Source organism: Microtus ochrogaster, linkage group LG2 (genome assembly GCF_000317375.1).
Source record: "Microtus ochrogaster isolate Prairie Vole_2 linkage group LG2, MicOch1.0, whole genome shotgun sequence".
NCBI classification, from domain to species: domain Eukaryota; kingdom Metazoa; phylum Chordata; class Mammalia; order Rodentia; family Cricetidae; genus Microtus; species Microtus ochrogaster.
In genome coordinates, this window is record NC_022028.1 from 34,835,312 (window position 1) to 34,851,181 (window position 15,870).

The following is a 15,870-nucleotide window of genomic DNA, read 5'->3' on the forward strand; positions in this document are numbered from 1 at the left end:
AGACTTCCAAACTTGGTATATTCGAAAGAGAAATGTCAAAGTATTTCCCCTACCGCTTCTTCCCTCAGTAAGTAAGAAACCTGCAGGAGCCCTGTGCCCTAGTGACTGGAGACAGAGGCAGATCCAGGCTCCTGTGCAGCCTTGCACACACACACACACACACACACACACACACACACACACACAGTGTGCTTCTCACTATATTTTCACTATATTTTGTCACCTAGTCCAGGTGACAAACTTGCACCAACCAGTCATGAATGGAGAACTGCGCAGAAGAGTGGCAAACAATTCCTCAGGCCCCAAGTGACCACCAGAACCCAGAGTCAGGAGGTGGCCAGGGTTCAGACCCTACGGCTCAATTCCACTCAACCCAAAGGGTCCCTATCCAGGCTGTCTTAAGGTGGACATCCTGATTCATCCTCCCAGAGCTCACCTGACTTGAGCACTGCACAAAAGGGCAAGCACCAACCTGGTGAAACTTGGAGGTGGCCTCTCCACCTTCTCTAGCTTCCCTTGTTTATTTTTTTCTGAGTAGAGAGAATCACACAGTTTGTTTATTTCCCCAAGCCGGGCAGGCGAGAAATGGGACATATGGGCATTTTGCGCTCCGCATCTGTGTCCTCAGTCAGGGGTTTCTGTGGATGCTTGCACGTGTGTGTGTGTGTGTGTGTGTGTGTGTGTGTGTGTGTGTGTGTGTGTTTGGGGCCTGGCGCTGGGAACAAACGTGCATCTGTTAAAGCTGACAATAAAGTCCTAGAGTAAAGCTGCCAAGATTGGGGCATTGGGGGGCGGAAGACAGAAGGTGGAGGAGAGTTGGAATCTCAAAGGCGAGGCCAAAGCACCCGGCCCAGGTATTATGTCGGGAGAAGGTGAGGCGAGCAGCTGCTCCTTCTCGCGGGGTGTGTATGGGAGCGAGAGTGCATGTGCGCCTGAGAGGAGTACACACGAGCTGCCCGACATATGTCGCCACAAATCACAGTAACTGTCCCTCCTCCCACCTCCCACTCCCCGCGCAGTTCCTGACCCAGCGCAGAGCTGGAGAAAGCGCTGAGAAGAGGCGCTATTTCAACAGGTGTCTGGGTGCGCAATGCACCTTTTCAAGCATTGACAGGCGCGGCTGGCGGCAGCAATAATGTGGACACTTTGTTTCCTGGCTCTGCGCGCTAGCTGCGGGCGCCCGGGGGGAGGCGGCTCCAGGCAAAGCGGGGGATCTGGAAATAAAGACCTCGGGTGCTCCAGAGTGTCCCAGCCCCTCTCCTCCCTTTGTTGGAGGACTCCCTGGGCCGAAGCTCCTTCGTGCGCTCTGTGGGGTAGCATATGGCGCCCTCTCACCTACCCAAGAAAAGGAACCAGCCACCCATTCAAGAGCGCACGAGCTCCCAGGGCCCCCGGAGGGGGGAGTCACTAAGGGAATGGCCCCTCTCCTAAAGCCAGTGAGCAGCTCGCCTTATCTGTCCCCACCCAACCTCCACCATGCTCTCAGCTGGCGCAGCAGCCGTTGGGTGGGGAGCAATGCGCTGGGCAGCACCAGCCCGCGGAAGCGCCCCAGCTCTTGGCAGATGAAATATGGGGTTGGTGAGCCCCTGGAGACCATATGCTTTCAATAAAAGAAGACAAATAGGACCGAGATAGGCCTTGCAGCCAACCTGTTATAAATGAGTGGCAATTGGGCCAATGTACACGGGGGCAGGGCCCCCGGGGGGGAGGCCTGCTCAGTGCCAAATCCATGTGTCAGCTTCTAGGACAGGTGTGCCCAGGGGCCAGGGGCCAGGTCTCCCCCCCTTCGGGTTTATCACGGCAAAGGTAATATTGTGCTAACTATGAGTAAACAGTCATTGTGAAGACCAAGGAGAGTTTATCAGAGGCGAACTAGTTAGGGGGTGGCTTAACAATAAAGTTGCTCGCCTTAGGAGCAGGTGATGGCTGGTTGCGCTGACTCCCGCCGGAGATGTTTTCCAAAGCACCCCGCTTTACAATCTCTTGTAATTATTTATTAAACGAAATCTATTTATTATTATTTTAGCAAACACTGGAGACAGGTGGGGCTTTCTTTTCGTCGTCTCCTTTTGTTTGAAGGGCTGTTTGAAGTGGCCAGTCTCGGTCCCGGCAGCCTCGCTCGCCAGATTTTTGTCTTCCTCTCTTTCAGGGCCAAAGCGAAGGCGAGAGAAAGAAGCCCCCTCCTCTGACAAGCCATTAGCTATTCAACTTCCCATGGAGGCCCCCCTCCTCTCTCGATCCTCAAAGAGCCCCCAGGCAAGGCTAGCATTACCCCCGCCCGACCGCAAGACGCTAGGGCCAGTAGCTGCCTAACCCTCAATTCCAATCTGCCTGCCGTCTCCAGGTGGCTGACTGTCGCCTCTCTCTCAGAACCCCTCAGGTCCCCAAGCAACTCTAGGTCTTTCTTACAAGGTGGAGGAACACAGGGGTTCTGGAGGCCTCGGGGCGGTGGATGGATGACCTGTAAGAACAGGTTTTGCTTGGGGACGCAGAGAGCAATTTTACAAGTACAATTGGCGCGCACTGCGCAGTCAACTGCGCCTCCACCTCCACCTCCAAAAGTCCAGGGATTAACTTTGGAGAGGGTCCCTAGCAGCTGAGAGAGAGTATGGATCCTGAATCTCTAAATTTCTAGGACTCATAGACATTCAGCTCGGCCTCCTGACTACATGAAGACGGGCAGGGAGTTTGGGCATTACTCATGCGCACTGCCCCTTCGCGGCGCGTTCCTTACCCTGACTGCTTTTTGCGCAAAAAGGCTGCTGGCTGCCAACAAGCCCAGAAGAGCCCTGAACCAGAGAGATAGTGAGGAAACTGCTCAAGAATTCCAAAAGGGCCTCTACCTATCAAGAAATCTTACCAAGAACCCCCAGGATATCCTCTGGCCGGGGAAGCTCTGCGCTCTAGCCAAAGTCCTTTAGACTCACAGGGCAGGACCCAGCCAGGGCGAGTCCTGTCCCATGTACAGTCACAGGATAGATGACAGCTACAGATGTAGGCTGCTTTTCAGGAACCCAGGGGAACCCATGATCCCTTGGGTCCCCCTAGCAACCTGGGTTCCCTCCATGCAGCCCGATTGGGTCTCAGGGCTCTAAGGATGCCTTTTAAGTCATTTTCCCAGTTTCTGATTTTCTGGGGTTGGAGAGGAGAGATAATTCAAGCAAAGCTGTGGTCGGGGACAGAAAAACAGAAAGTTCGACCATGCTTGGTGCTATTTCCTTTGTCTAGGAGGGTGGGTCATGACTTCTGCACTAATCTACTCTGCCTGTCTTCAAAGACTCAGACATCCTGTTCTCTGCATTTTGGGGTCTCTCATTCTTCCCAAATCATGGCAACGAGAACGGGGGGGGGCGGTGTCTAGGATTAAGAAGAAGCTCAGCTTCTGAATTCTTCATAGTTCTTAGAAGATTTGCTGTGTGACCTTGGACAAGTCACTTTCTTCACGGGGACTTGGCTTTTTCATCTGTAGAAAAGGGTTTCAAGTCCCCATTCTGAGACCAGAAGACAAGCTTGAACAAGGCACAACCTAAAGGAAGACCAGCAGCAGAAGACAGAGCCTAGGAACCCAGCGTTCAGCAGACTCTGGCTTTGTTTTCAGATTCAGTTTCTCAACAGTGGAGAAGGAAACCCCCCTCTTCACTCAGGATCATTTAGAGTCCATGGGGATAGAGCCATTGCCCTCACCCAGTCATACAACCCCCTCCTGCTGAACCCCAAGTAAATCACCCTCTGCCTAGGAGATTCTGTGCTGCTCCCTCCCCTCCCCTGCATCCCAGGCAGTCTGAGGCCAATACTAGAGCCCAGCCACGAACCTACCTCTCGACCCTGACCCCATCCCCTTATTCTCTCAACTAGGGCATGGCCCCTTCTGCAATTTCCGGGAGTCTCGGAGTAAGAGGACATTTTAGAAAGAATAGACTACTGCCTAGAGTCTTAACTCCCAGCCCCGGTTTCCTCCGAGCCGCACACTGGGAAGAAGAGAGAGCGGAGAGCAGCAGAAGCCACAACCCCTCACCCAGAGTGACCGGAAACCGAAGACCACGGGGTGTCCGAGGCGGGGAGGAGAGGGGCGGGTCTGTAGGGAAGAAAGGGCAGGCAATGTTTTCAAGGGTCGCAGGAAAGATTTCCAGGCAGCTTTGAGAGGGACAAATCAGAAGGCTTGGAGAATCCCTGCCCTGCCCTATGTTCACCCACAGTTCAGAAGTGATGGGGGGCGGGGCAAGAGGGGGGCTAGACTAGGTGAAACTGTCGGCCCTCTCTGGTCTGTGATTGGGCAGGAGGACTAAAGGGGACGGAGACTAGATTTGCTTTTCTCCCAGTGCCTGCACATCATGGCATTGAAAAGACAAAAAGGCTAACCAAGAAGAAGCCCCACCTGACCTCTTCACACCACCTGCTTCCTCGGGGTCAGGACTTCCTCAACCCCAGGATACCGTCTGTCCCTGAGGGGGAAGTAGTGGGGTGTCCCTCTGCACTCCCTCCACAACCACCCTCGCCTCTGGAATGGAATCCACTCTCTGATGAGGAGGATGTGGGGGTTCTCCACAGCTGATCTGGGAGTTGGGGGAGAGCATCTTGGCTTCTTTGGACCTAAACACCGCCAAACAATGATCTCTGCGCTACTCACAGACATCCCCCCCCCACCACACACACAGTGGCAGCGAGCTGGGTAGCACTTAGAACTAATGGGCGCTCCTCCAAGCTGTCGGTCAAGACACTTGACTCCTACTTTGATTGCTGGTTGATTCAGGCAAGCCGCTTCCCTCTCTGAACCAAAAGCTCGCATGTGTAATACTCAAAGAAGAGGCTTTCCCTACAGGCACCCCCAAACCTCCTTCATGCTACCAAGAAAGCGTCTGAACAGTTGCCAGGGGGAAAGAGGAAAAAGCAAGGCTGTCCGCGGCGGCCAGACCTGAGCCAGACAGGGCTCTTCTGGCTGGGCGAGGCTCTTTGAGGAACCGAGAGTTGCTGGGACCTAGCCCGCGATGGGGTGGGGTGGGGGAGCAAACAGAGCACTGCTCCCCCCCATCCCTGCCCTTTGTCCGGAATCCAGCTGTGCTCCGTGGGTGGGGGTTTGGGGGGGGAGCGGCTCGCGTGGCCTGGCCCCTGGGCCCCTGCTGCTGATTGGCCAGTGGTGCAGGCAGCAGCCGGGCAGGCACGCTCCTGGCCCGGGCCGAGCAGATAAAGCGTGCCAAGGGGCACACGACTTGTAGCTCAGGAAATCCCCCTGGGGCTCAGGAGGAGACCCCCTAGGAGCTTCTCTTCTGTTTCCAGACGCAATTAACTCCAGGCGAGGGCGCTTGCAGCTCAGCAGAACTTCAGAGAGAACAGAAGCGCTCAGTTGTCCGCTGCTGCTTGACACTGACCGACCCGCCGCTCTCTATTCTTTTGCTCCGGGAGGACTAGGTAACAATTAGAAACCACCAAAGGGTAGATAAGGGGCAGGCGGTACCCCAATCCCGCGTGGCGTGGCCTCTAAAGCAGAGACTGTCTCACTCTGACCCTTCCATTTTTTTCCCAACCACAGGATGGCGCCTCATCCCTTGGGTGCGCCCACCGTCCAAGTGCACCAAGACACCCAGCAACCTTTCTCCGGAGCCTCAGACAATGAAGTTCTCAGCTCCAAATTCACCCCACCAAGCCCCACTCTCAAGCTGAGGGACTGCTCCGAAGCAGAAGCGGGTGACTGCCGAGGGACCTCGAGGAAGCTCCGCGCACGGCGCGGAGGGCGGAACCGGCCCAAGAGTGAGTTGGCACTGAGCAAGCAACGACGAAGCCGGCGCAAGAAGGCAAATGACCGCGAGCGCAATCGTATGCACAACCTCAACTCCGCGCTGGATGCGCTGCGCGGTGTGCTACCCACCTTCCCAGATGACGCCAAACTTACAAAAATCGAGACGCTACGCTTCGCCCACAACTACATCTGGGCACTGACTCAGACGCTGCGCATAGCGGACCACAGCTTCTACGGGCCGGAGACCACTGTTCCCTGTGAGGAGCTGGGCAGCCCGGGAGGTGGCTCCAATGGCGACTGGGGCTCCCTCTACTCCCCAGTTTCTCAAGCTGGCAGCCTGAGCCCTACTGCCTCGCTGGAAGAGTTCCCTGGCCTGCAGGTGTCCAGCTCCCCCTCCTGTCTGCTTCCGGGCGCCCCGGTGTTCTCAGACTTCTTGTGAAGAGACTTGTCTGGCTCTGGGTGGTGGGTGCTGGCAGAAAGGGAGGGAGCTAGAGCCGCTGAGGTGGGAGGTAGTGGAGGCTCTCAAGCATCCTTGCTCCTTCTGGCTCTCACTAGCCGGGTCCCTGGCCCCCTTGCTGGTTCAACCAGGCTCTCCTTAAAGCTTACAGCACCCTGGCTGCTGCCCATGCAAAGCAGGCGAAAACAGGCATTGTTTCTTAAATCTCCTCTGTGCAGCATCTTCAAACTCTCTTTCCAAGCGGACAAGAATAGTAGCTCTACACAAGGGGAGACTCTCAAACTTCCTGGTGACCCTGCCCTCATTCACATCAGTCAGCCTCCCACCGTCGCTTTCTGCAGGGTGGCCTAATCCAGTGTTGGGTCTCACTGCACTGGTTCTTTCTCATCCAGCTCCTGCTCACTCACCTCGCTCCATAGACAATGCTCATCCTCTCGGCTGCCCATCAGATGCGGGCAGGGTTTCCGGGCCGCACCATTCTGCCTTAATTTACAAAGGTGATCCTCTGCCTTCTCCTTCTGCACTTTTCAAGTTATCGCCCTCCCCGGAAGGGGAGACTCGGTTGTGAATGGGGAAAGCCCTGCTATGGCTGGGAGCATCTCCCCAGCTTGGCGCCTGCGTCTAAAACCGTGAACTCCAGGGACAGGTTCCTGGAGCACTGCTTGTCTCCCTAAAAAGGAAAAGAAAAAGGAAAAATCAGCGTGTAAATCATATAAAGCCATTTGAAATGGGTTTTGTTATGGTAAATTATATGCCTTTCTCTCCCGTTTTACACATTTGTATTTATTGATGCTATTTTGTGGTAGGAAAGTTTATATTTTGTACATAAGAGTATCAGGGACTGGTGATAGAGATTTTGGGCTAACTAATAAAAAATGGACCCTTCAGCAAGATGACCCCATGCGTGAGAGAAGGAGAGGAGGGTGGTAGCCACTGCTGGGCAATTCTATTCCCCAGAGTGAGATGAGGACTTTTCTGGGGTCTGGAGCCTCTACCTTGAGTGCTGGGCTGGAGGTAGGGCAGGCCATTTCAGAGGATAGGAAGCCTCTTAAGAAATCATTAGCCTGAAACTCCGGTTCTCTCTGAGACTTGCCTATTTCCAACAGCAGGTTCAGAAGAAAGGCAAATCTCTAACTGGAGCTTTTATAGTCCCCCCTCAGCCCCCTCCCTTGCACATTTATCTGCCTGGATTTAGAACTACACTGCCCTCTGGGAAGGGAGAGAATTATAACTTGGAATATTAACAGGCATCCCTAGAACACCACCTCAGGAATTCCCCCCTTCCCCAGGTATTTAGACACCCAGCATGACTCCACTCCTAAGGCACATTTTACCAACCGGTCTTCAAAAAACCACATTTTCAAGCAGTTTAGCAGCGAAGATAGAGGGTCTAGCTGGGATCTCTGTTCCCCTAGAAATGTGTATCCACTCATAAAGTGGCCTGGCTTTTCACCCCACTGAGCTAGCTGTCTATAGGCAGTTCACTGACAGAGACTGGTTCACTGTAGCACTACAAGCTGGCCTGAAGGTGTTAGCAGAGAATGGAGGCGTTGCCTCAGAGAAGCTCTGCTGAGTTACAAGAAAACGGAGGTCAGATATCCAGGAACCCACCCAAAGGGGGAAGATAAAGAAGTGACACCCACCAGGAGGGATGCTGCCAGTGACTATGATCTGTGATCTGTGTAGGTTGCTTCTGTCCTAGAGCCTACAGGTGGCAGTTTCTCAGGCTCTGGTGCTAATGCCTCTGTGTCTTTCTCTCTGGTGCCCGCCCCCCTCTCGATCTGAACGTTCCCTCTATTTCCAAGTCCCTAAAGGACGCTCAGAAGAGTTGTCTTCCTTATCAAGGACAGGGATTGCAGGGGGGCTGGGGCTGGGGGTGGGCACTGCAAACAAGCGAATGAACAGCGTGTTGTTTCAGTTGGTGGCTTTAATCTGGGAGGAGGAGATTAATGGGTTATTGGAAACTTCAACAACAGCCAACTTTTCACCTGGGGCACTGCCCAGGGTGTCAACAGCTCCATGCTGCACAGACCAAGCCTGCTGTGTGTTGGTACTGGGTGGGGGGAAGGGTATAGGCAGATCTGAAAAGCAGGACGCTTCCCCTGCCTCCTGGAAGGGTCGCATGGGTATAGACAAAGTCATTCAAGACCTAAGAAATGTCATTGCATGAGATATAAGCCCCAAGAGGAGGCTGGGACTAGTACCTGGGCTCTGATGGCAAAAGGTTTGCCCAAAGAGGTCCTGGGAGGGTGGAGTTAAAAATAAGGAGAATTACTGAAGTGGAAAGATACCTTTTCCTGTTTTAGGCTGTGGGAAGTAGTGTTTCTCTAGGGTGGATGGGAGCTCCTTTGGTACAAGTGACTGTCTGAAGCGAGCTAGTGTCTGGACAATGGAAGAGGCTGGGGTGCCCCCACTGTCCATTTCCCCAAGCACTCTCTAAAGGGGAGTAGGTGAACACACACAGCCTCATCCTCTACCCCCCTGAATGTACACAGGTACAATCTAAGTACCCTGGCTCAGTTGCTACCCAGAGTTAAGTGTGGATTTGATTCCAGAGCTATGTCGCCTATTCTGCAAGTTGGGGGGTGGGGTGGGGTGGGGTGGGGCATGGGTGGATAAAGGCTTAGGGTTTGATTTAAATTCCTGCAAAATTTAGGGTTCTGTGGCTTAAATAGCAGCACCAGTGTGTGTTTCTTCCTGGAGAGCCCTTCTTGGAAGTGTGGGAGGTGTGAATCCAACTCAAAACAGCCTTGCCCCTCACCTCTCTGGACATTGGATGTTTTAAAGCTCAGTACACCTGTTGCAAACTCCTTCTGGCCAGCTTTCCTTGGTTGGTCTTGTGGCCTGGGGTGCCCAGCTCCCAGAAACCCTGACAAGATTCCAAATCCTGTCAGGAAAAGCCCATTGGGTAGAGTGAATCTCCATCCTCTCGTGCTTTTGTCTGAGTCCAAGTCTAGCTCCCAGAACAGCGCATGAATCAACCCCACCCCTCCCCAAGCCCTTCGGCATACACACAAGCAGGTAGATTTATGGTGCCCTGCCCCATCTCACCCTTCCCCCACAACCCCCAGCCGGCCTTGGTTGGAGGACAAAGCAACCCAGAGCTGTTGGAATGCTAATGTCTGGGAGCCTGTCCACTGGGCTGGCACAAAAGCAGGCAAGGCTGGGAGCACCCTTCCCTTTGGGCTACCGGGCTGTATGACCTTGGACAAGTCCTCTAAGCTAAATCAAAATGGAAGTTGGAGACAGTTTCTAAAAACCCATCCACTAGATTCTGGCTTTGCTTACAAAGAATAAAATTACAGCACCCCCCACCCCACCCACACTTCCACTAGGAATGGTGTAAAACACCCTTAAGTTCCTAGCACCAAGGTCAGTGTGGGAAGGCTCAGGGTGGGGTAGTTTACAGACTAAACACCAAGCAAATCTAATTACATTTATGCAACTTCTCTCTTTTGAGTCCCCGCTCCCCGGTATACATGAATTTTCAAATTTCTGGCAGCCCACTGCTCAAGAAAAAAAAGCAGGACCTGGCACTTGCTGACCTGCCTGTCTGACCTTCCAAGAGCCAGATGTAGGGATGGAGTGTAGGGGATTTGAGACTAGGCACCCATCTCAGGTAACATCTTAATGCCAGAGCGCAGGGCAAGATGAATGGCCTCAGTAATGGGAGCATCGAGCCCAGAAGTGACTTCCATAAGGCCCGTGGTCATTTGGTGACTATGGGAGAAAATACACCTGAGACACTGACTCTAACTTAGTAGTTTGGTGTTTTTCACTCTGTGCCTTTAGATAGAAGAGGAGAAGGAGCTAGAGAGGACAAGCCTCTGGAGTTCAGCCAGTTCCCTGGGGTTCCAGTAAGGTCCAGAAACTCCATCGTGCATTGCTCAATTCAGTTTCTAGGTCTCCTGGCCAGATTCCATTACCTCTGCTTCCAAGACCTATTGGTCCAAGACAGACTAAAGAAATGTCACTGATCGACTGCTTAGATCCTCAAGCCTTAAGCACGCCCCTGGCCATGGTGCTGAAACAGTCAGGTTGACCCAGCACAAAATATGCTCCCGGGCTTGTCCTCTTCTCGGCCCAGAAAACCGCCTCCCTCTTTCTCTTTTCACAATGCCTTGCCTTCACTTTCAGAAATACTGACCCATCAGAGGTTCCCTTTGACACATAAATATCGACATGTACATATATGGGACACTGTGATCTATGTGCACACTGTAGAGTCAATAAAATAAATTAACATACTCATCACTTCATCCATGAGTTATTCTTAAATTACATTACTCTTTTGGGCAGGTGGGTAAGTGCACACACACCACAGCACCTGTAGATGTCAGAGGACAACTTGACGCCAGTCAGTTCTCTTCTTCCACCATGTGAGTTTTGGCAATCCTACTCAGGTTCTCAAGCTTGGTGGCAAGCACCTTTGCCTGCTGAGCCATCTCCCTGGCCCTAGTGTGTGTGTGTGTGTGTGTGTGTGTGTGTGTGTATTCATGCACGCACTTGTGTATGCATGCATGTATATGTACCAAGAATAAGAAAAGTCTGTTTTGGAATATACAATGTGTCATCGCACACAACTGGGGTCACCCGACAGGCTTGCCAACTCAGTGAAGCTAATTTCAAGTCCAACTGAAGCTTTGCACCCTTTGATGAGCATCTTCCCATGCCCCCTCCTCCCTCCTCCCTCTCTGGTCCCCACTTCTCTAGTCTTTGTTTCTTTGAGATGTCATTTTTTTTTTTTTAGTTCCCCAGATGAGTGAGATCACACATGTTTTTTCTGTGCCTGGCCTATGTTCCTCGGTGTCACGTTCTCCGGTGCCATCTGTGCTGCTGTATATTATTCCACTGTGGATATATGTCACGTTTTCTTTATTCATCTATCAGTTGGTGGGCACCTGTTTTCAGATCTCACAGATTGTAGACAGTGGGTGGCAGGCATGCTATCCTCTATATACTGATTCTAATTCCAGAAACGGTTGGGTAGACCTGTTTGTTTAGGAATTTCTAGCCCTCCACCCACTGGCTAGCATCTACACACAGGCGAATATCTTTGAGTGAGAGGGTGATTCATTGGTAGACACAAGGTTAACTCATATTTTCTTCTGTACCAAAATAACCAATATTGACTGTCCATGGACCTATTTTAGAGGAGACCTCATCTACCGTCGTAAACCTGGGTTCTCATGGTGGCTATGGTGTTTCTGAGCTCAAGAGTAGCAATGCCATCGTGTAGCCGATTCCTCCTGAGATCATTTCAATGAGCCAATGGAAAGAGACAGGGCATGACAGCTGTCTTATCTTTGACACTTCATAGTTCTATCAACTCCGGCAAGTTACTTAGCTGCTCCAAGACTCGGTTTCTCCAGCTATAAACATGGAGGGCACTGGGAAGATGGCAGGTGTGTTTGTACACTTCCTGTGATGCCAGCGACTCAATGAGTCTCCACTAGGGGACCTCCTTCATCTCATCTCATCTCATCTCATCCCTATAGATGACTAGCAGAGAAAGCAAGGCCCAGGAACGACTTTCCCACCTTAACCAGAGAGGTGATGTGGTTTACCGAGCACTCAGATGCTAAACCACCTCTGCTCGACTAGGTGTCTATCACTGTGTAACAGATTACACAACACTTCTGAAGGTCAGCCATAGTGCACACACGCCTCTTCTGAGGGTCAGGAACCTCTGTGTGGCTTCACTGGGTTCCTCTGGCTCAAGGTATCTCACGAGGCTGTAGCTAGGGTCATCAGGTAGGCATACTCTGTCACCGGAATAATCTGACTGGAGGACACATCTCCATGTGTCTGTGTGGCTGTGGCCAACATTCAGTTCATCTGAGGCTGTTGGGAAGAATGCCTTAGATCCTCACTGATGGAGGGATAGAGAACTCCCTCTGGTCCTTCTCACACGGTTTTGGTCACATAGGACAGCTCAAAATATGGCCACTGACTTCCTTGTATGTATGAATGCATGTATGTGTTTTTGAGCTACGTGGTCTCACTGCGTAGCCCTCACTGGCCTGAAACTTGCTCTGCAGACCAGGCTGACCTCAAACTCACAGAGATCCACCTGCCCTCTGCCTCTGCCTCTCCAGTGCTGGGATTAAAGGCATTCTTTGGGTTTACTTAGTGAAAGCATACAAGGTATGAAATACCCAAGACAGGGGTTATAGTCTTTTTGTAATTAAATTTTAAAGGGGGCTTAACCCTGGTGGGGGTACCCAGCTCAGGTAACCCAATTCTCAGATGGTTGAAGCAGGAATAGCAAGAGTTCCAGGCCAGCCTGAGGTGCATATCAAAACATTATTACACAGACACACACACACACACACACACACACACACACACACAGAGAGAGAGAGAGAGAGAGAGAGAGAGAGAGAGAGAGAGAGAGAGAGAAGTAACAATCCACATGTGACCATCCACACATGAAAGTCTGCACATGACAATCCATCAACTTAGTGACATTCAGCTCACAAGGAAAAAAAATCAGGAAGTCCTGCCCACTGCCCAGGGGTTGGGTTTTGCAAAGGAATATGGAATTGGAGACAGAGGTTCCAGGGGCAACCATTTAGGTGTCTATCACATTTACGGTAACAGAAATCTTGGCCACATGCCCCGCCCCCGAGAGAATACTCAGCAGGTAAGAGCATTTGCTCGGCAGCCTCACAACCTGACTTCCCCGATAGCCTCATTTATTACTTACTTTTCTGTTGCTGTAATAAAGACCACGACCAGAAGAAACAAAGTATCTGGCTTACTCTTCTCATCACAGTCTACCGCGGAAGGGAGCCAGGGCAGGAACTCAGAGGCAGGAACTGAAGCAGGCTCCGTGGAAGAACAATGCTTACTGGCTTCCTCCCCGTTGCTAGCTTGGCTTGTTCTCTCTTACAGCCCAGGACCACCTGCTCAGAAATGGCGCCACCCGCAATGCCCCCACAGACTTGCCTACGGGGCAATCTTGAGGAGGAATTTCTCAGTTAAGACCCCTTCTTCCCAGATGTGTCTAGGTTTGTGTCAAGTTAACAAAAACCAACCAGCTCATCAGGTAGAGATGGAAGGGGAGAACTAGCTCGCCATTGCACACATATGCCTGTACACACACACACACACACACATGTGACACACTCGGACTCTCTGAGACAAGCGTACTAGAGCTTACATGAAGGAATTCTAGGTACTTTCTTTGACTCCTGAGCCTGTAGCAGGTGCCTCCTAATCCCCGGGGTTTAGGTTGACTTCTGCAGAAGGCCCAGAACACCCAGCCTGCCACACTGAATGCACACTGGCCCGCCACACTGACTGTTCATTTGAATCCCCCGACCCCACCCCACCCCACGCCCCTGTCCACTCACTGCTTTCACAAACCTCCCCGCCCCCCACTCCTGAGGCAGAGATTTAGGATGTCTGGGGCCTGGACACAACACCCACTGAAGAAAATTTACTGCCTCTGGAGAACCAGGGCCTGACTTGGGGTCTTGAATGCATCTTTTCCCCCTTTGCCTTTGCTTTATTAGGTTAGTCATTGCCTGAATCGGTTGCCATGGTTTGGGCAAACCCATGGCGACTCTATAATGAAGCCTGAAAGACTTGGACCCCATTTATCATCCTCAGTGTTTGGGAGGCCCAGAGCCTCATTTGCCTGCCCTGGGGTCTGGACACCACTCTTCCCTGCTCCCCCCCGACTCATGGGCCCCTTTTGAATGAGGAATGAACAGGTGGCGACTTGGAAGAAGAGAGGAGACCCACACAGGTGGAATGAGAAATACACGGCGAAGTTACACACATATCCATGTCCACACCCCCCCACACACACACGTGTGTGTGTGTGTACACATATACACTAGGAGTCTGAACACAGTCCGAACATGCAGCCAACCCAGCCAGACTTTTTTTTCCTAGGGACTAGGAGGCGAAAGTGTGCTCTCCAGGTACAAGGAGTTTGTAACCTCTCTTAGAAAGATGGGGCCCTGTGTCCCGGCTGACCCGGATGTTGTTCCACTCTCTGTATTCCTTGGGAATGGCCTGGGCAGTACTACAGTCCCACAATGAGTCAGGGCAGATGGGACATGGACCAGCACAGACGTGAAGACTCAGGGAGGTTCGGCACCACATTCACAATTACCCAGTGATGGGCAACTGTAAGGACCGGAGCCCATTAGCTTTATCCTAGATGTCTAGAGAGAAGAGCTTTGTGAACTCTCTCACGCTCGCTGCCCAGATTCAGGAATTATCGCCTAAGAGTCAATCACAATTGGAACACATGCCTGCCACTCTGCTCAGCAATCCTCGGTGGGTTACGCTGAAGCAACCCAGGAACCACACGGTTCCAGTGGTGTAGCCTTCACTGTCCTGCGTTGGCTCAGTGTGAACTGAATGCGACAGTATAGTAGCTGATAGTCTGTGAAGACAAAGGCCTGGGGTTCTAGTTCAAGCTCCTCCTCCCCCGAGTGTGGCATTGGACCCAAGGGTCTGACCAGGTCAATCACTGGTGAAAGGAAACAATGTTGGCCTCTTGCGGCATAACTGTCAGAATTAAAGGACTCAGGGACAGTATCCAGCATGCATCCGCACTTTGCAGAAACATAAGGCTTCCGTGATTTCCATTCTGGTGACCACTCCACCCCCACCCTCGCCAGCTGCTGTTGTCCTGGCAAGAGGTCAGTTTTATTGCGATTCCTCTATTTTAAGAAAGATTTTGTATGTGTGTGTGTGTGTACACGTGCGTGCATGCATATGTGTGTGTGTGCATGCAAGTGTGTGCTGTGTCAGTGCAAGGCAGAGACCAGAATAAGGTCTTGGATCCTCTAGAACTGGAGTTACAGACAATTGCGAGCTGTCCATTGTGGATGCTGGCATCCACACTCGCATCTTTTCAATGAGGTTTTAGTGGAAGAGTTTCTAGCGGCAGTGCTCTTTCTCCAGCCCCAAAGGGTCAGCTCTTGGCTTTGTGTCCTGGTGATTTGGTGCAGGTCCCTAGAATGGCAGCAAGTGTCCTCTTGCTGCTTCATCTGGCACTAGGTTCTCAGCAGTGAGCGTGGTTCCAAGTGCTGACTTCCCACTGCCTCAGTTCTCACAACCATGCTTAGCTGTGCTTCATGAATCCCCTAGTCAGCCAATTGGGTCCCCATCTCCTCTTTTTGCATCTCAGGTTTTGCAGGCTCTACACGCGATCCCACGTGAGCACCTTTTATGTGTGTGCACTTGCTTCTCTGAGGGTGCTCAGCATCAGAGATGCCAGGACACTGTGACCTGTCCTCCTGTGCCTCTTGATTGATTGACAGAAACAGGAAGGAAACTGGTCCCTGAGTAGAATATTAAGATGCTGAGTTTTCCTGGAGGAGGGGGACAAGCACTCTCCAACATGAAGACAGGCTGGCAAGGGCGCTGTGCTCAGGGAAGGCAAGTAGCCCACTGGGTCTGTGGTATAGATGAGGCCTGATCTTAGTAGTTGCAGGGTTTTTGTTTATTCCAGGAATCTGGAAGCAGAGTTCAGAAGGGCTCTGACTGAAGGGCATGATCTCCCTCCAAATGGTCACATTAAAAAATTTTAAAGTCGCCGGGCGGTGGTGGCGCACGCCTTTAATCCCAGCACTCTGGAGGCAGAGGCAGGCGGATCTCTGTGAGTTTGAGACCAGCCTGGTCTACAAGAGCTAGTTCCAGGACAGGCTCCAAA

At 52.0% G+C, this 15,870-nt stretch overlaps 1 protein-coding gene across 1 annotated transcript; it reads left to right on the forward strand.

Annotated features, from left to right (window-relative positions):
* Window positions 1–5,528: 5,528 nt before the first annotated feature.
* Neurog3 (neurogenin 3) lies at window positions 5,529–6,173 on the forward strand. The gene has a single exon (XM_005360100.1). The coding sequence runs from the start codon at window positions 5,529–5,531 to the stop codon at window positions 6,171–6,173; it is 645 nt and encodes a 214-aa protein (XP_005360157.1).
* Window positions 6,174–15,870: the final 9,697 nt, after the last annotated feature.